The sequence below is a fragment of the Lepidothrix coronata genome, unplaced genomic scaffold (genome assembly GCF_001604755.1).
Source record: "Lepidothrix coronata isolate B3197 unplaced genomic scaffold, Lepidothrix_coronata-1.0 Scaffold83, whole genome shotgun sequence".
Classification (NCBI taxonomy): Eukaryota; Metazoa; Chordata; class Aves; order Passeriformes; family Pipridae; genus Lepidothrix; species Lepidothrix coronata.
The window spans coordinates 1,980,147-2,001,402 of record NW_016690263.1 but is presented as its reverse complement, the minus strand read 5'-3'; the positions used below and the strand labels follow the sequence as shown (position 1 = coordinate 2,001,402).

General features: G+C 33.3%; 1 protein-coding gene across 2 annotated transcripts in view; it reads left to right on the top strand.

Moving 5' to 3' along the window:
- SCFD1 (sec1 family domain containing 1) overlaps positions 1-20,945 on the top strand; it is a 52,523-nt gene extending 31,578 nt beyond the window's left edge. For both annotated transcript variants that reach the window (XM_017820474.1, XM_017820475.1), the window contains exons 16-25: positions 2,549-2,619; positions 3,472-3,551; positions 4,102-4,164; positions 5,156-5,231; positions 7,398-7,451; positions 12,138-12,190; positions 14,735-14,768; positions 15,733-15,798; positions 19,757-19,825; positions 20,743-20,945. In XM_017820474.1, coding sequence (XP_017675963.1) covers positions 2,549-2,619; positions 3,472-3,551; positions 4,102-4,164; positions 5,156-5,231; positions 7,398-7,451; positions 12,138-12,190; positions 14,735-14,768; positions 15,733-15,798; positions 19,757-19,825; positions 20,743-20,766 — 590 coding nt within the window. In that variant the 3' untranslated portion in view covers positions 20,767-20,945. The remainder of the gene's footprint in view (positions 1-2,548; positions 2,620-3,471; positions 3,552-4,101; positions 4,165-5,155; positions 5,232-7,397; positions 7,452-12,137; positions 12,191-14,734; positions 14,769-15,732; positions 15,799-19,756; positions 19,826-20,742) is intronic.
- Positions 20,946-21,256: the final 311 nt, after the last annotated feature.

The following is a 21,256-nucleotide window of genomic DNA, read 5'->3' as shown; positions in this document are numbered from 1 at the left end:
GTTAATAAGAAAATGTATAGTCTGTACTTTTATTAAGCAACAATACAAACTAGTCCTTTTCAATGTTAAGAATTAACTTTTCATGTACTATTTTGATTCAGCTTTTACGTTTGCATAAACTTAGATATGAAATTTTTATGCTTGTTTGTATGTCCTACTGGATCAGTTACTTTTTATCTGAATCCACATTTTCTATGCCTTTTTAGATTGCAGTATAAAGGAAATTGTTTTCCAAGACTGATGTATCATCTCAACATTCCCATTAGCAAGGTTCCTGGGTTTTATGCAAGAGAAAGATTAGATTTACAAGCTCAAGTTTTAGTTTGTAAGCTAAGTATTCAGGTTTTCATGGTAGTATGTTAGCATTTTATGTGCATTGCCTAGTTTTAAGATAAGTTCATATAACAAAGGGATTTAAGTAAAATCACAGTGATTATTCCTGGATGTGCTTCTTGTAAAACTGTCCAGACTCCTGCTGTGTGATTCACTGAGAAATACCAACTCAAAACATTTTGAAGGAATAATATATCACGTCTTCCAGTGCTTCTAGGAGTGAACTATTTGTTTGCATTATCTATGGGGATACTTGTCTTGTGGACTATGATATCTGCAGAGCTCTTCACAAAAGTGCTGAACTGTGATCACTTAACAGCTTCATGGACTAATCTGCCACTCAGGGCTATTAGTTGCCTCCCAGTTCAGTGGGTATTACTGTATCATGGAGTGACAAAATGGGAGCAACTGGCTTTTCTTTGCTAGTAGTTAGCTAGTACTGCTAGTTAGTCAGTAGCCCTAAAGGCTGCCTGCTGGTTTTTGAGTGGAAAATACAATTGGTCTGTTCTACATTTGCTAAGTTAAGTTTCTTCAGACTGTTTAGCCATTTGGCTCTCTGTGCTGTCACAGACTACAGCCTAGAAAAAAAGTAGTGAATATTTTACAGGCAGCTGACCTGAGTCTTTAGGCTGTTTACTATGATTACATCAGTAGTATGTCAAGAGTAAAGTACTTCTTCCAAGCAAAGTGTTTTTCCTACAATTTAGTAAAGTATACACAATACAGTCACACTTATTATTATTATTATTTAGTAAGACAAAATATCACTTAGACTCATATGTGAGTGAGACCACTTACACTTCTGTGAGCACAAACTTTCTAGGAGCATTGTAGGCACGGTAGACAGGCCTGGAGAGGAAATGCTATTACATGCCAGCCTAATCCAATTGAAACTGAAACTTAGTGATGAGCAAAGTACTGAAACAAGCCATAAAGGGGCGTGCTAGAATCCAAGTTTCCAAGTCAGGTACAGAAACCAGAGTCAGTTACACTGTATATTTAGAATGTTTAAGTGAATTCCAGGTGGATGTCTACCTTGAAAGCTGGCTTTTGGTTTAGATAGATACAAAGTTTCTTCAGTTCTTGATCTTCTGACTTACTGGTATTTGGTAAAGGTTAGTGAAACCTACTTTCCAGAGAAGATTGTACCAAGTCATAAATGTTCATTTTAACGGCACTTACTCTTAACTTCTGCCAAACTAAATATATGCTCACTTACAAACAAATGTTGCAGATTAGATTAGATGATCTCCTGCTAACATGATCCACATTCCATAGCGGGAGAAAAACACCCAAAACAAACAAACAAAACAGAAAAAGAAAAAATAACAAAAACAAAACAGAAAAAAAGTCTATTTTCTTAACCATGAGTACAAGAAAGTGCATTCTTATATTGTACTAAAGATATCAGGTTTTTTAATGAATTTTAATTTGAAATGTTTGTTTTGAGAAGTTGTACTTCTGAAATCTTCATTTGAAATTATAGTCTTTATTAAAAGTGATTCTCTTATAGACAAAATAGAAGATGGTGTTCAAAATCTGCTGTAGTAGGTTATAGTTCAAGTCATGGCCACGTCATCATTTTGGTTGGAGAGGCAAATTTTGATTGTCATATTAATACTGCTTCCTAAGAATGGGAAGTGTTTTTCTCCAACAGACAGTGTGACATATGATTCAGGAGGTGAAATCCTTTCTGAAGAGAAGTTGGAAATTCAGGCTTTTTTTTCCTGACCAAAAGTGCATATAAGTACTTTTGTGAATCTCAAGTGTTTCAGTACAGTCAACCATAGAGCTGTGTAAACAAGTTGTAGACGTAAACAAATGTGCTGTGGCTTTTACTTTTATGATTTTTCTTTAGTCTACTTTTTCATGGACCTACTCCTAGCTAATGCTTGCAGTCTCCACATGAAACAAGTAATAATTCCACTGCATAACTAAGTTATTTGAAGAATAATATTCACTACAAGCAAAAGGGAAAAGTGTAAAACTTTCAGAAAGAATAGTATATCTAACCCAACTTGTAATAACGTTGCTGTATGTCGTTCTACCAGTTTTATACATTGAACAAGCCCCTGGTTATAGATATAACAGTTATGGTCATAACAGTTATGGTCATAACTAAAGGTCTGCATGTACATATATATGATTACTGAAGAGCAATTAATGTAGCAGCATAGTTATAATTGAAGTTTTTTATTGTTTTTTTTTACTACAGCAGGAACCCCGGAAGATAAAATGCGATTATTTCTCATCTATTACATAAGCTCAGCTCAGGCACCTTCAGAGGTTTGTATATTCTTTACAGCTTCCAAAACCAGATTCTACCACACAGGATTTTTTGTATTGTTTCAGCAGTAAGTAGATATTTCTGCTTCTTTTTAAAGAGAAGTATGAAATGCCCAGGAAATATTAAAACTTTAAATAAATTTCGTAATGTTACGAAGAAGTCTGCTCACAAAGCTTTAGCCACCATTTCAAAGGATATGAATGGCTAGTAAGAAGGAATATTTAGATCAGAGTTACTGCAAGACTCATCTTAGCATGCTCTCTATTATTCTGCTCCACTGCACAATAGAAGTAGATAAAGCAATATGACTCTTTTCACTTTATCTTTGTATATTAAAGAATAATTGAGTCAGTTGGCTAGCAGATGAATAAAGGAGAAATACATCTTGTGCCAATATCTGAATAATTCAGGAAACAATTTCTTAATATTTCTTTTGAATATAAGATTATAATTTCAAGAAAAAATCTTCTTGCACTGTAGAAATATTATGTGATGGAAAAAATGTTTGGTTAGGCAAATAGAAAGTGTTCTTATAAATGTATATTAGCTCCTCTTCATTTAGTGCTGTTGTGACAGTCTACAGAAACCAACATTCTGTCAGGGTTTTTTAAAAAATGCTGATATAAAGACTGTTTCCATATCTGAAAGTGCACAGGATTTAATGAGAGCTGCTGTTGGCAAATTTTATTTTAAGTTATATTTTCATACTTTGTAGGAAATAGAATTAAGACTCATAATTAGTTTTTAACTTACTTTGGTTAATGCTATAACTTTGCACTGCTTGCTTAATATTTAGATACAGATATTAGAGTACCTTCAGCCTCATGTAATTCTCCACTTCATAATTGCAGATTGATTTGGAGCAGTATAAAAAAGCATTGATGGATGCAGGTTGTAATCTCGCTCCTTTGAGCTACATAAAACAATGGAAGTAAGTATTTTCTTTTTTATCCTATATGAGGCTAGTGGGTCATTTTGCAGAACCCAGCATTATATTCAAGAGTTGTGTTACTTCTCATACATCATAAATTGTCCTTAAACATTCATTCTGGTATAATTTTTTACTGGTATGGTACTACGTGCAAATCTTATTTTAAAACTAACCTCCAGTAATGCCAGAGCACTATTGAACAACGACACGTAGTAGTGCCCTTAATGATCCAGGACAGAAACAGCTTACTGAATTAAATGAAAAGTTGTGCTAATTCAAACTCCAAAGGTTTTTTTGTTCATACCAAAAGGTGATGCTACCTATCAGTTTTTCTAGTTTTACATGGTAGCAAAATAAAGTGTTTGTTTTTTAAGTATCAAATCTAATTCCTATTGTATTTGTAGACAAGAGGGATGCATATAATAAATAGTTACTTCCCAAAAGAGTTTGAGATGCAGAAGTTTTTTCACTTTCAGTTGACTAGGGGGGAACATTCTACAGCCCTATGTGCCATGAGATAAATATTTGATTTCTATCACTGCTTTCACAGGGCTTTCACTAAGATGGCTTCAGCTCCAACCAGCTATGGAAACACAACGCCTAAACCATTGGGGTATGCTTTTGATTAATCCTCTGTAAGCCTTTGAGTTCTTTTAGGTTATTTTAGTAGTACTGAAAGTGTGATTAGTACTATACATGGCTCAGAACAAAGTATCTCTCTATTTGTAAAAGTTTTAAGTTACAGACAATTACAAGCACTCATCTCCCCTTAACAGTGCATAGGAAACACATAGAGGAAAGTAAATGGATCTGTGACTAAATCCACAAAGTATCTTAATATTGTGCTATCTTCACTTATACATTAAATTCACTCTCACAGGAATAGAATTCAGCACCAGGAACTGGATCTGTGACGTCCATCATTTTAATCCTTACATAGTCAATGGCAGAAGAGCAGCCCTGAATATACAAAATCAGTTCTCTCTTGGTCTTGGACTGTCAGGGATGCAAGAACACACCACTCTTTCTTTACAATGTCATGGACAGGGTGTCTGTCCGCTTGTCGAAAGGCGTAGTTATTTGTGCTAAGGTATATATATCCCATCCAGGGTATAGGACTTGAGTCTTTCCATGCTTGAGAGGATTTGAATCCTCATACCAACTTTACTTTCAGGAGTGCGCTGTCACTGTCATAAGGAATCCGTGGCGCAGTATGGTTGGAGAGAATTCCGGTGCTGTTTCACTTGGAAAAATTGTTGGAGGTGCTCAGCATCTCTGCTGACTCTGATTAGGACTCTGTTAACTGTGATTAGGACACCCACCTGAACACTCAAATGCTTGCTGAAGTTGTAAAATAAACTGTTCAGTGGGTTAAAGACTAGAGCTCAAGACTCCTCTTGATAGGCAAGGATCTAACTGCCTGATTATAGATGTATTCCCATACATTTGTTTGCTGTGTGGTATGAAGAATATATTTTATGAAAAATTTAATTACTTGGTACTTAAGTCCCATCAACATTAATGGAAATTGGATGTCAGTATAAAGCTTAAGAATAAAAATATAAAAAAGGTCTTACACATCATCTTTATTTTGTTATTTTCAGTCTGTTTTCACGTGTTATGAATACAGGATCACAGTTTGTAATGGAAGGAGTGAAGAATTTGGTACTGAAGCAACAAGTAAGTTTAAAAAAACAATAAAAAAGTCTGTTACATGAGTATTGTGAATACTTGGGAAAACAGATTTCAGTACCTCTATCATATTAATAAAATCCATTGTACAGTAAAAAAGTAAACATAAATCTCTGGATAGATCTGTCACTTTGGAACTTCCTGTTTTTACATAAGTAACAAATAATGTTCACGTTTTCTTTGAATCCCTCTTTGTAAGGAATTAGATTCCAGTATGTGCAATTAAGACTGATTTCAGCATTATAAGAAGAGTAGCTGTGTAATACTCAAAATAGTATTCCACATAAACATAAACAAAAAATCTGTGTCTTTACTTAGAACAGTATGTATTAAGTGAATCTATTCCAGAATGATTGAAAGGCTGAAAAGTGTAAATTCTCTGTTCAGTTACAGTTCAAGCCTTTCTAGTTTTCCCACATAAGTAATGTACAGCAACCATAATCTTGTAATGTGCATGAAAATCAAAGTGTGTTTATAATGACATGGCCACCTTCAAATATTCACTAAGCTTTATAAAATATTTCTGAGGATAATTTACATGCAAATGTCAATGTACACCCCCCAAAAGAAAACAAACAACAACAAAAAAGAAACTGGTTGTATAACTTGCAGCTGAATTTTTGAATTGTGGTTCCCAGAAGTGCTTCCCTGTAGAAGACACATTATTTTCTCCAATATGTACTTTCATCAGATGCCAATAAATCAATATTTAGTTTATAATCTTGATTCTGTAATATTTTGACATCAATATTTCTAAGGAAAAGATCATCAAATTCTTAGTTGAAAAATCAGAATTTAGTTTAGAAATACAGCATATCAGAGCTAATTAAAATGAAATCTTAATTAAACATTTATCTTTTTGACTTACTTAATCTTATCATTGCCATTGTTTGTTTATTTACCCTGTTAAACATATAATTTACGCATGAAAGGTATCAACTATCTTGTAAAAATGGGATCTTCCTTTTGTAGGTTATTCAATGAAGTTAATTGTGCAGGAATTTAACTGTGACTAGATATGATAAGTTGCATTACAAGTTACAAATCAGTAGTATACCACCAAACATAGTTGAGGAAACTTTTAAATATGCAGCTTGCTTGAAAGTTATATTTTATAGAGAACTGTTCAGATGAACTCTTACTTGTAATAATAGAAGATAATTATATTCTAAAGGAGACTTCCTGTTCTTTTATTTAACATTTTGTTACTTCTTTAAATGTGTGGCTTTAAAGAGTTAGTATTATTCTTGACAAAATGGCTTGCATTGTTTTGAGTTCTGAGTGAGAAAGAAGTCAATTTGCCAATGTTTTCAGGATATGCCTTTTCTGGCTTTTAATTCCTTCTCTAGGTATTTTAGCTTAGCCAAATAAAATGCTGTTCTTCTCATATTTTTAAACCTAATGTAAGTCTGTGGTATTTTTATTAAAGTTAACTTTATTTCTCCTTCAGTCATTTGGGGATTTACATTCGTTTTTTACTAAGCGTTTTTCAGGGTAGTGTGTAGATCGTCCTTTGGAATGTCCTCTTGATATATTCTGTCAACAAGACACATTTCCAATTCTGTTGCTATGTAAACTCACCCTCAGTTTATTATAACTGAAATAGTTTGACTGTTTAATACTTCAGATCTTTTGTCCAAGCTAAAATTTCCCATCTTAAATACGGAACAGTGGTCTTGAATCTCGCCTCAGTTTATTCCTTTGCAGTTCATCCAAACATTTGTTGCCAGGGTTGCTTTTTTTACCCATTTCTTTGACAACATTAGTTCTTGCTTAGAATCACACCCTTAATTATCATCTTCAGCTTTAAAATTCTTTCCTTTAACTGCACAGAATTTTTTTAATAAAAGTTCATGTGTGATCACGTCTGCGTATGTTGCTTATACCTAAATACAGTTCTGTTCCCATCTTCACACTTTTTTTGTACTTTATGTTCATCCTCTGGCTAGATGCACCTCAGATGTTTGCATTTTCTGTACAGAAGAGTAATTTAGGTGATGATAAATATGCTTAACCTTTACAAAATATAAGAGGGAAAATGTTGAAATTAGTATTTCAAATGCTCTGTAAACTCTTCCATAAATAATAGTGTGCCTGCAAATAGTTCTTAGTAAGCATTTCAGCATTCCATTAACTTCACATTATGTTTTACAGAATCTGCCAGTCACACGCATTTTGGACAATCTCATGGAGATGAAGTCAAACCCTGTGAGTACAACTGTATTCATATGGAGAGAGGTGGAACAAATGAAATCTTGAGGCTGGGATATATAATATAACGGGGCTAATTTTTTTCATGATAATGCAAATAATAATAATAATCCATAATCCAATCATGCTGTATTTCGAGAATAGAACCATTTTCATAACTATTTACTAAGACTTTTTTTATTGAAATTGTTTCTAAACAATGACAATTTATTGTGTCTCATTGGAACCAGTACTTTTGAGGTTTTTCCTGGTCTGAGCTTCTATTACTCTTCTGCTGTACTGAGCTTCTGTTGCTCCTAAATTTCTGTGTTAAGCTGTGGGTTGAAATTTTCTTTGCATCAAGGTGATTTTTTTTTAAAAGAGCACAATTTCATAAGTAAAGTAGTTACAAAGAGGCATATTAGAGAAAATTTCATTTCCCACATCTTTAAACTGTGCTATATAGAGGAAAATATTTTACTACTGATTCAGTCATTCTGTTTGCAAGCAGAGATGATTGTTGTCGGGAAAAGTCCTCTTTTTGGCTTGTTTCTGTGAAAATTTACACAGACTATTTGAAATTTATATATTACAAACTTCTGAAATGCTTACGTGTTAGCTAGATAGTCAAGGCATTTGCTAGAATTTACATCTAAAAATAGCCCTGTGTCTGGTTATGCCTAGTATATAATCAATGCAGTCATTTTTCTTGCCGTGTATTTAGTTCCTGCAAAACTCTTACATATGACCAACCTGTTCACATACTTGTCCTGAAAAAATCACCTGTTAAAAGTTATTTAGAAAGCTTTAATATGTTTGCTACATCATATCAATCTTCCTCATTTAATGACATCAGCATGAGACATTATATTTATATATTATATATTTATATGTATTATATATATTATAATTGTATAATTGTAATATCTCACACTTGTTAGTAGATTCAAAACATTCTTAGTCCACTTTCACCTTCAGGTATTAACTATATATAAAGGGAGAAAAATAATGGTAAAATATGAAAATTATCAACATGCAAGTAATCCTTTATTCTCTTAAACTGTACTTCATTGATGATATGTGTCATGATTCTTAAGTGATAATTTGCTTTTTCTTAACAAACAAAGGAATTGACACTGTTTTCAGTGTTAGTGGATTGTTGTTCCTATTTGCAAGAGTTGCAAAACATGTACAGAGCTAATTTTAGCTAGTCAACCAGTAGATGTCACCCAGAACACTTACCACAGAAAGCTGAAATTAAAACTACAGAAAACTTACAAGTAGGTGAAAAACAAAACAATTTTTTTCAAAATAAACACTAACTTCTTTAGGCTGCAAGTTTAGGAGTTGATTTGGAAAAATTTACAAGTCATATAGGGTGGGGGTTCTGACTTGATATTGCCACATTTTACTTAGTAGAAAACAGCCAGCACCACTTTGATAATTCGGAAAAAATATTGATCTTCTGACTTTAAAAAGCAGTCATTGAGCCAGTCTGTCAGTCAGCAGCTTCATGTTCCACTGGCATGTCAGAAACTGATATTCATGGCCTGAAACAGGGAGAACTACTTTTCAAGTCATAGGAGAACAGGCAAGCCCTAAAAAATGATTTTCGTAACCTGCAGGAAAATTGACAGCAAGTTTTGGAGTAAATTTCAGCTAACAGAAGCAAGCCAGAGAGTCATTGTGGAATATGTTTAGATTTGCTGTACCACCAACAGAAGTGAAATTGTATCTGGAAAAAGTCAATGCGTAGATATACACCATTGTGGCGGCTTCTGTGTTTATCTTCTGATGTTTGGAGTCTTTTTCTGTTCCCCAGAATAGAAAACTATTGCACTGCAGGCAAAATACAAAGGCAGGGGAAAAAAAGCCCTCGTGATTTAATATTTTTACAACACAGAAAAAAATCTCTATTATGGTTCATTAAATCTTATTAACCACAGTGATCAGTGTATGAATAAAAGTTGTAATGCAAGATTAGAGCAGATTATTGAGAAGTCAAACAATTATTACAATGAACATAAATAATTTAAATTAATTTCTAGATATGAACTGCAACAAAAAAGTAAATATATAAAATGTACAACTTGTACCACAAACATTCACAAATATTATCAGTTGAAATCTTAAACCTATTTAGAATGATACCCTATGCAAAACTCTGTAAGGTTGTCTGTAAATCACCTTATGAGTTACTTGTCCCTGCTATTTCTTTTGTTTCACAAGGACAAGATTACCAGCAAGGACACATAAGTCTATACCTGTGCTTTCCAAGTTTTTCAGAAGCAGGAACAACTAGAACCGTTCTTATGGGCAATAATACCGTCTTGTAATTTTTTTTAATTTGTGTAGATTAACTATAGTTACATTTTTCTTGAAATACTTATTCAGAAGCATTCCTTGATGACCTTAAAGTAATCCGTTACTTGGGGGTTTTTAAAATAATAATATTTGTTGGTCAAAGCAGGTTTTTAAGGAATTGCTTTTAAGATAATGTTTTCACAAAGGAATGTTCTGTTCAGAAATCTACTAACATACTTGCTTTGTTTTGGTGTCCCTTAATAGATTGATTGAAACCTTAAATCTTCCTACAACAAAATAAAAAAAATCTTATTGTCAAGTATACACAAATTTTAACCCATAGGTATGAAAATGACCCTCATTTACTATAGAATTATGGAGGTTCTTTTAAGTATCTTCTACAAAATTATTTGATTATTGAGTTAGGACAATCTTTGATAAGTAAAGATTTACAAAGTGGTTTAGCTTCAGTGAATACAGTATGTACATTTGTATTGACTTAAGAGGTAGATAGATCTTATTTGTGATATATATTAATGAAACTGTATTTTGGTTAATACCATCCCTTTTAGTGTATATGGTATCTTTCAGATTTAGGATATATTGTAGGATTACCTTTCATGCATTACAAAATAAAATTCTAAAAATAGAGGGTTTCCTTAATCCAAATTAGTCATCTTAGATTCTGCAGAAAAACAAATACATTCTGAAAGTTAATGACATTTCCATGGGATTTTTTCCATTTTAATTTGAAATCTTGACAATTAAGTTTATAATCTCAAAAGTATGCATTTTCTTCTTGAATTGTTTCAGGAAGTCACAAATTCAGTTGTGTGTAAGGAAACAGCTATACAGTTGTTTTTGTTGGCAAGCTAGCTGTTTCTTAAAGCAAATAAAATCAAATAGAGTTTCTTTTCTCTGTACCCTCAGAACTGATTTCAACAGGAATGGTGTATTTAAACAACAACAAAAAAATAAACTAATTTATAACATTTAGATTTCTTAACCACTTTTCATGTGTCTACTTATACAAGCCGACAGTGAAAAAACACAGGAGTAATACATTCAGGAATAAATGTTTGTAATATGTGTATTAACTCTCATTTTTAGTTCTGGCATTAATCTGTAATTCATTCTAACAAGCAGAGAAAGTGCAGTTCTTTATCCCACGTAAATGTTTCTCAAATACCTCTCAGTTTTAGTTTATCAATCTCTGTCCATTCCCAGCTCTCTCATTACTTCAAAGTCACTATATCACCTTTATGTACAAAGCTGCCAAAATCATGAATGCCAGCAGACTACAAATGTAGTTGAAATTGCCGGTGGAGCATATAAAAGCATTTTACAGAGGTTCAGTGTGAAATTAGATCTAAATTAATTTTTTTAAAAGCCAAACTTCAGAATAAGAGAGTTATTTTATGTAACTACATAAAAGTTCTTAATATAAAATAGATTTATTTTCTGTGTGTGTAACCACATGTATATTAAATATTTTTTAGTATTAGAGGTAGTTATGCTTTGACTCTAATAAATTCCCCAGATAATCTGTCTGCTACTCAAGAAGTATTTTTTCTGTAGTACAGAATCATCAAAACAGAGGTCTTTGCATGTTTGCACCCAGGTGAACTCAACTGTAGTTGTGCATACAGTTTATCCACAGAGTACCTAGATGAAAATGTAGTGTAGAAACAGCAGAAAGCCAAGTAGTTGTCAAAAGGAATTACTAAGAAGTTTTGGTTTTTGTCCATTATAATTGGTAAAAATCCTGCTTGTTGCCAATAAAAATATTGGAAGTGCCTCAGTGTTTTGTGTGAAGAAAAAAATTTTTTTTTATAGTTTAGACAGTCAGACTTTTCAAATGCTTGTGGAACACATTTCTTCAAGAGCTTAATTTTGGTTTAATAGTAGTCATAAATCATGAAATGAGAAGGATAAGTTACATAACAGTAGCAGATTTTGATCTGTCTTGTATTTAGCATTCATTGCCACAGAAGTGTTTTGTTTTATAATGTTAAAACAATAGCAAATCTCTGTAAGCTGGAAAATTTTAGCTTTTATAACCGTGTGGTGTTCCTATAAAGCTGATAACACCGTAATTTTTCTTTCTGCATACTGCCTTTCTCTTGGGATTTATTATGCAACCAGTGTATTTTTTGGAAAGTGTGTGATAGTCAATTTTAGATGAACCAGAAATAAAAAGCTTAATAGTACCCCTACAGCTTCTCACTGCTGTTTATTCTGTATTGGTTCAGTTACGTCCAAACTTTATAAATATTAGTGGACACCACAATTAATTTTGAATTATGTGTTGGGAAATTATGTTGGTTTGAACTATGTTTAACATAATAGATACAAGCCAAAAATGCCAAACTTTTGAGATAAAAACATACTTTTTAATAGGAGACAGATGACTACCGGTATTTTGACCCCAAGATGCTACGAGGCAGTGACAGGTGAGTTTACTATGAGTTTTACTTCTTTCCTTGTACTCTGTGAAAAGACTAACTTAAGAAATCTGGTTTTATTTTACTTGCTGACTACAAGCAATTAATTTTAGTCATTGATTCTAAGTCAAGACAGTTGGTGTTGAAGGAATTTGCAATGGGAACTTGGATCAACCAGATATATCTTGTAACACTGCAAAAAAAAAATCTTTGTTCCAGTGACTGAACATGCTGCTAACATGTACATCAGTTCAGTCATGGGAATTTGTACTAGTATTTAGCAATAATAAATGTTAGAGTTATTCATAGTTGTACTGCTTGGTTTCTCTGAAACTTTGTGGTTTTCCACTGTTTGAAAAACAACCCACTAAAAGTTGACTGCATTTGCTTTTGTGTGGGTAGGTGCACATTTTATGTTCATGTGCATATGAAGGGAGATTAGGATATAGTTTATTTTAGCAGTAAAAGAGAGGAAGAGGAATTACACCAGAAGTTTATAAATTTTTATCTTTTGCTTTGTATCTTTGATCAATAACTGGCTGATAGTCACACCTAATTTAATATCCTAGAAACAGAGAAGATACTTTATTTTAATATACCTTCTAAAAATAATTTTCGTCAAACCTGTGGGAAAACAATCATCAGCTCATTTAGTTGCAAGAGTTTATTACGGGACAAATGTGGATAAAGTAGGTCCAGACTTGGTTTTATTTACTTGCTTCATCTGTTCTTGAAACATGGAAAGTAAAAAATAAATTTCAGATAATATGTAAGTTTTATTGAAAAGTATTGCAGATTACGTAGTTTCAAAGATAAGCAGATTTTGAAAGTGTCAGAGAAGAAAATCGCTAATATTTTATATTTTAATTTTAACTTTAGTTGTTTTGTAATGCTTTTGTAGCATTTCTGGTGGATTTTGTGCAAAAGTGCAAAGATTTGTTTCACTAAAGCCAGAGAGTTTTTCTCATGTACATATGCTTTTTTTAACCACTCCGTATAGTTCTTATGTTGCTCTAAACAATGTAAAAATAAGCATTTACAGCAGTTCATAAACGTGCCATTCTGTGTAGCTGTAATAGTCATCACAGGGAAAAGCCTTTAATTTCTGGTTTGGGGTTTTTTTGGGTTTTGTGCATAAACTTAGGTTATATTCCTTAAATCATATTTGAGCATGACAGCAAAACTCTTAATATAGCCATATAGGGGTTTGTCTAATTCTCCCTTCAAATATTTATGTAGATGATAAAAAACATAGGTTAGCTGGCATGACAAAGTATTACTTGTTTAAAATAGTGAAATCAAATAGTATAATTAATGGGACAATATTAAAAAGTGACTAATTTTATTTTCTAATCTAGTACTATTTTAAAAAATATTGGCATTGCTATATATTATGTTTTAAACAGAGTAGGAACTGCATTCCTGTAATTCAGTCTTAGCTAAAGAGTATCTTTATATCCTGTGTAAAGCCTATGTCAAATATAAACAGGCCTTGTCCTCTGAAAGGATGACACAAAATGTATGTGGATTTGCTATATCATATTCAAAAGAGAGCATTGGGGTAACACTTCTACTTATGGGGAGTCTGCAATATTCATGACGGACAAAGCAACATATTAGACATAGCCATTCCCTTTTAAAACCTGTTTTTCTGGTACACTGGAATCTGTGTTGAGTCAATTTTTGTTGGTCTCTCAGAGAAAACTTCTTGGAATAAGAGAAAAGGTAAGCTGAAGGGGAAAATGTAATGCTTTTAATCCATGTTAGAACATAAGATGTATTTGACTGCCTGGGGCTACAGATAGGAAGGTAGTGGTAGTGTGTGAGCAAAGGGCAGGAGGGCAGACTGACCCTTCATAGCCTTTTCTTCGCTTTCCCCTTCTTCCTGAAGGTGCAAGGTTTCTCCCACTGTCCGTGCTACCTGCCTGTGAATTCAAATGGAGAGGAAGAGTCTGTACCACCAAACTGTAATTTACCTTTTCCTCCCTAAATAATTCTAATCCCACATACCTCCTGCCTAGAGTAGTTTTTGAGATTTTGAAGCTATATCCAGCCACTGCAAACTGACTGGCTTACCTGGTTAAGATTCCAATAGGCAGGATTGAAGATATATCCAGCCACTGCAAACCGACTGGCTTACCTGGTTAAGATTCCAGTAGGCAGGATTTCTAAGTGCCATGAACTGTGCTAATGCTGGTGACATTTTTTACTCATGGTATTTGCTCCTAGGTAACAGCACCATTGTTAGAGCTTTTAAACTCTGGAAGAGTTGTTGTCATAAAGCTTGTGATTCAAACAGCAACCTTAAAAATGATGAAGTAAAACTCCTATTTACTCATGTATTCAGTCCTGTAGAATGAATTATTTTCTATAACAAATAATTTAAATAAAATACTTGGATGATGAATGCACAAAGGCAATTATTGTTCTATTTTATACTTTTGTCTAATATATAGTATTTCATAAACATGATGTGTATATTACTTATTTTGCATATTTATATTCATGTCTAATAAAATTTGAGCTGTATGTTTTTGTGTGGTTTTTTTATAGCTCAGTTCCAAGAAATAAAAATCCATTCCAGGAGGTAAGTCACATAGGAATTATTTTTTTCAATGTGTTAAAAATAAATACATCCTGAAGTACCAGTCATTTTTGATAATCATGATTAAGAAAATGAGAGGTCTTGTTTGCAAAAAAAGCACTTAAAACTAATTATATCTAGTATTAATTATAATTAGCTGTTATTCTGAAGAAGGCTTTTCATCTTCAAAGAACTGTGTAAGCATGAACTAATACTGGAGAAAAAAAATCTAGCAAATTCTTCTGAAGGTAATACAAGGACTTACTAATATCCTAATTGGGTACTGAGCAATTTAAAACCCCATTTTTATACCAAATCTTGAGAATGCTCTCTAGATTTAATCCTCTGTCTAACCTTAAACAGCAGTGTTGACCACTGATGTACATGACTATTTTAAACAGTCTCTGCAATTAAAGGAAAGAAGCAAAATAATTAATGTTGTCATTTCATACAAATGCCTGTAACTTTCAGTATTTTTCAACATAAATATTTGCAAATAGTAGAAGTCTTACTTACCTGACCTGACTACCAAGGTTCATAAGCAAAATCTTTGCCTTGGCAAAGACATACAGATGTCTCAGATTTCTCCTGAAATGTTCTAATTATCCTCCAGAACAAAAGAAATACCATGTGGTATCATATATATGGCTAACAGATGGTCATAGCAAAAATGTCAGTAATAATAATACAACTATTAAGTCTCCTTTGTCTAGTTATTAATTGTTCTCTTTTAAGCGTAACCCAGAAAATACTGATGGCCTTTACCTGTAATATTATAGATTATTACCAGTAGTAAGTGGGGAGGGAAAGCACAAAAAAAGTAATGTGTTGAAACCATGTCTGTATCAAGTACTTCTTAATAGAAAATTGTGATTATTTCTGTTTTGGATTTAATGATTTGCTATTTTGCTACTGAAATTATAAGAATTTCATTCCATACTCTGATAATGTGTGTGTTGCCTTTTAGGCCATAGTGTTTATAGTTGGAGGAGGCAACTATATTGAATATCAAAATCTTATTGACTACATAAAGGTATGTGTACTTCTTTGGTTGTAGTGTATAACTTACTGATAGAAACCAGTCATAGCAGGTTTTCTGTAATATTTAGCATTTGGAAGATCAAGTCTATGAAATTAGCCTTAAAATCCTTATTCTATACAGAGTCTGGGAAAAAAGTACATAAGAAAGCAGTAGAAATTGTGGATTACTAATTCAGACCAAGAAAGACCTGTTTCTGCTATTTTGCTCTGTTGCACTTTGGAATTGAGTAAATCATATGCATTCTTCTTTATTTTGTCTTCATACACACCAGCATGGTTGAAAACTGTAGCAGATGTAGCTAAGTGAATTAACCTGCCTTCTGTACTGATACATTAAATGCTGTTAGTTTGGCTGTTCACACTGTTTTAGAGTCTTGTTACTAGTTTTCATTTGCTGTTCTTAAATAAAGCAGCTGTAGCGTATAGTAACCTTGAAAGTAAGGAACTGCTCAGAATTCTTTAGTTTTCATAAATATTACAAAAGAGATACCACAATGCTTTTTTGTATGCAGCTTAGGAATGTGGAGTCAGTTCAAAATACAACCTGCAGATTACAGTATCTTATTTTATGACAATCTTACTTGAGTGTAAAGGGTTTCAAAAGCCAACATAGTGTAAATACTATGCTATCTGTCAAAGCAAATATCAGATTGGCGTCAGTATCTGAGTGCTTATTACTTACCCACATTTAAAAGTTTTCACTCCTGAGTTAATGGAAGCTCATTCTTGTTACACTGCATCATTTAATTCTATGTAGAAGTCATAAGATATGCACAAAGAAAACATGGGCACAAAGAAGAAAATACGTAACCAACTGTGTAACAGGTCTAATTTCTCTGGTTCCAGATGACCAGTCTAGCAGAACACAAAATCAGTGGATGGAGAAAAGTAACTAAATCATTACAGTTCCTGGGGAGCAGGGATGGTATTCCAGCACTTTCCAGGAATAAAAAAAATACAAAAGGAATCTTAGTAAAATTTTGAAGAAGGTAAAAAATTATTTAAGAGCATCAGCATACCATTCTTTTTTTCTGATCCTAACCTTATTCATGGTACAATTGTCCTGTCCTGTGGTAGACTGGATTGAGGCTTTTCACACAAAAGAATAAATATGGAGCATTAGTCACTGAAAAACACTTCTTCCAAAAAACAAGCACATGAGGTCTTTATGTCCAGGTAAATCATGAAGAGGGAAAAGTCAGAACACATGTGCTGAGTTTTCCCCTCTAACAGGCAGCCATTTTGGAACAAAGATGGTCTGGATAGGGGAAAGGATAGAAGAATGTAAATTAAAGTCATTTAGACTTATCACCATCCTTGATAACTAATTCAGTGAGGCATCTGCCTGTAGCAGAGTGCATTGTCAAACATTTAGCTTGCTCCTTAGTTTACCCAAAGCCACTTCAGTACCATACGAATTCAAAAGATGCCCAGCAACATGTGTATTTGTGGTGTATATTTGTTACTTCCTACTAAAAAAATCTCAATTCCCTAGAGGCTACTACACTTCACTGATTATAGCTGCACACTGACAGAACTGAGGTTTGCTGTGTACGTGTATATACAGGGCATTTGTAAGATGACAAGTGAAGCACTCGGCACTTCATACAAAGTGACAGGAAGCTGAAGTTTCTGAGAAATAAGAGGCCAAACAGGAAGTCATTTGATAAACAGAAGGAGAGTACAGAAGGAACTGAAAACTACATGAATGGTTATGTTAGATCTTACAGAGAGTCAGAGTTTGAACATACTTTTTCTTGTCCTGGAACCTGTGAACAGTTGTCACAGCTGAAGGGTGCTGTACGTTTCTCCAATCAGATGGTGTACGTGAGCAGTGGGAGATGACCTCCCAAGGGGAAAGACTCCTTCACCTTTATTCCACTTAGCCATTTGCTCTTCAGAAGACAAGATTAATGAAAACCTTAATTCTACCTCCCACCACCTAGAGACTTGGGTGCCTCTCCCAGGTGACTCTTACAGGCTTATCCAATAAAATTTGCTTTTCCATATGGTACACTTCCAGCATCTGTAGTTTCAACAGATGTATGTAGCTTATTAATTATTCTCATATTCAATCAGTCTTCCTCCAGATTAAAAAAAAAGAGAAAAATCAACAGCCCTTGCTTGAGAAAAATCAACATGTTCTTGCAAGCAGATACCACAGAGATTTTATTCACTGCTTTATTTTTCTAAGCACTATCTGTTTTGCCAGTTTGCATCTGAAAGCACAGAGAAAATATTTTAAAACTTTCTAAAACAGGAAGCAATGTTCATTCAGCTTTGACATTCTGAGGGTTTTTTTGTACAAGAATTAAGAGGAACACTCAAATCCAATTATTTGCAGTTCAGTGCTAGAATGGACTATCTCACATTATCAAAAAGCAAATATTTATAGTGTCATTAAGGCAGATTGTGCCTTAAAATAAATATACTGGCCAAGATCAGTTCAACATGCTGAAACCGTGTCACCAGAATTGCAATCCATAGGAAGCCTCCAAGGGAAGGCTAGCATACTGTTTCGTACAAAAGAATGTAGCATATCCTTTCATTTCCTTTTGTAGATGGTTAGAAAAGTACTACTTGTTAATCTGTTCCAATCACAAGAAATTTAAATCAATTATAGTTTTTCAGTCATTAAGAAATACTGGACTTTGAAGAGTACTGAAGTTTGGGGTTTTTTTAGATATAAAGCAGTTTCAACTTGGCTCCAGTCATTATTTGCAGATATAGCTCTTTGTTTGAATAAACTAAGAAATGAATATGAATTACATACACATATTTAAAATTACACTTTTAGAGTGTGACAAACTGGAAGTGTACCTTCATGTTTCTTAGAGCTGCCTGAAAGGCAACAGTCTCATTTCGCAGTTATTTGTATAGTTTAAAATTTTAGTACAAGGCAGAAGCAAATGTTCTCAATCACAGTATGGAAAGGGGAATCTGTCAAAATACTGGTTTAGAACACGTATATCAAGATTTGAAAGAATGGCCTGAAACATCTGAAGATGAAAGCTCAAGATCCTGCTCATCAACAAGAATATCTTATTACTACTAAACACTCAATAAAGATGAGAACTTGAACTAGGATTACCATCTCCCCAATAGGCATCCCCACCAGCTAAGGACTGTTTAAATCTGCTTCTGGTACTTTCTGCTGAAATGGCACAATTAGCAGTTTATGTGAAACAATCATTTTGTCAATGATTCCTATTTTGCTCTTTAATAGGTAAATTTTACCTAACTAATATGGGAAAAGGCAAAATAATTTAACAGTGAAACAGATTTCTCAAGCCTGTGCTAGAACTCTGAAGACTCAGGGAATTATTAACCCAACACTGGAAGTAAACTCAGTCTGAAACTATGTATAACTTAAACTAATTTTCACTTCCCAAATGCTAACATTGTACTTTGGTAGCCTTACTATATCTAGCGAATACTGTTAAACTGCAAACTAAGTTTATTATGCACCTGAGGGAACTTAACATTTTGTTTCAGAATTCCTCTAAAAAAAAAAGTGCTGTTTTAATGTCATCATCATATGGAAATAAACTACAGGTGGAAGTTTTCAGGCTTTAACCCAAAAGAAACAGTAAATATGTTGTCACTATTCTTAGCGAATCGCCCGGTTATTTTGGGGAGTAAGGCTTTACTCAAGTAAGGTTGTTAGCTTCCTGAAGCCATTCATAGATACATCAGAGAGCTTTGCATTCTAGTGAGTTTAAATGTATAAGATGTCCCATTTTTCCACTTTCTGCTTCTGGTCCTTTATTTTCCACTTCAGTTTATTTACAGGTTTTTTTCCTGCAGTGGAGCAACTATTCGTTTTCCAGCCAAAAGTGTAAGACTTCAACATCATCAAGATTTTACTGGTTTCTTTTAGTATATAATTAGTTTAAGCCACTTTTGCTCTCTGTTAAACATTTTATTTCTTATGGATTTTTCTTTTTTAGGGTAAACAAGGCAAACATGTCCTGTATGGCTGCAGCGAACTTTTTAATGCTACACAGTTTATAAAACAGGTAGATAACTTTGATAACCTCTGTAATATTTATTACTTCTTTAACTGTGTATTGACTTATATAACTCTACATCTCTCCATGGATTTTTACAAAAAAAAAAACCTAATTTGTGAAGGATTAATACATATTAACCATTTTTGTTTGCTTGAAGTGGGGGTTTGAAGCCATTATTTTTCATTATCTTTTGAAGACTGTGTTGTGAATGTGAGTTCACAGGTAATGCAGGAGAACAAGTTCATAATTGCCTTTTTAGAAATCCTAGTGAAAAAAATTGAGTTAGTTCTTGATACATTCACAAATAACATGTCTTTCCAGGCTGTTCTTGCAACAGTTAGAAGATTTTTAAACCTTTGTCCTGGTTTAAAAATATGTGTGTGTATGTATATAAATGCTGGCCTAGTGTAAGCTTGTTGTCCATACCTATACTAAAATCTGTATTTTAGTGTTTTTAAACATCATCATCACCATTACTTCTCTATGCCTCATTCCATTATAAATACAAAATAAAAATTATTCATGGTAGTCAGCAAATAGCAGCCCTTCAGTAGCTGTCACCACCTATGGTTTTATGTCCTACTAAGATGAGAATAAGTTGTTATTCAAAACTACATTTTAAAGATTAAATTAATTTTTGTTGCACTTGAAGGAGACAAATGGTACTTAACAGCTTTTAACTCCTCATTCAGCTTAATTAACATTTTTGTTGTCTTGACTGTGTACCTCTGAGATTTATTCAAATCTGAAGATTTGAAGCTCAGATCCTCTCCTCTGAGGGTATGCATTAAATATTCTATTAACAGCATACTTTTGGTTGTCAGAGACAAACAAAGCTTATAGGACAGAAATATTTACTGTATGAACTGGATATTAGTTTGAAAGATTAGCAACCTAATGATTTTCTGTCTCTTCATGTTTAGCTGTCCCAGCTTGGCCAGAAATAAGACTGAAACACCTGGATGGCAGTGTGACAACAGAATTGTTACCACATTCAGATATCTTCATATCTTTAATTTTGTCATTATATTAAAACTTAAACCCGTTTCACTAATATGATAACTTTTAAAAAAATGTGTAATTAATACGGTGTATATCAGCATTTCAGAAATAAACCTTAAAACCTGATATATTTTTGGTGGGGGTCAGTTTTACATTATTAAATTTTAAATGCAGTATTAACTATGGTATATGACAGAGATGGCTGAAAAGCATGGCATTTTCAACTTCTTATATGTAAGTTTCTGATACAGTAAATAGGGCAATAGTTTCAAGAAAAGGTCAAATCTGAGATATTCGGAGATATGTTCTTCTTGAAGCCAGAATATCTTTATTTAACAAAATTGAAAAGGACAGAACTACCTTTTAGGGCCACAGACAAACAGCCTTAGTGCTAGAGAATTACTTCTTCTAGTTCTTACCCTTTTATTTTACCAA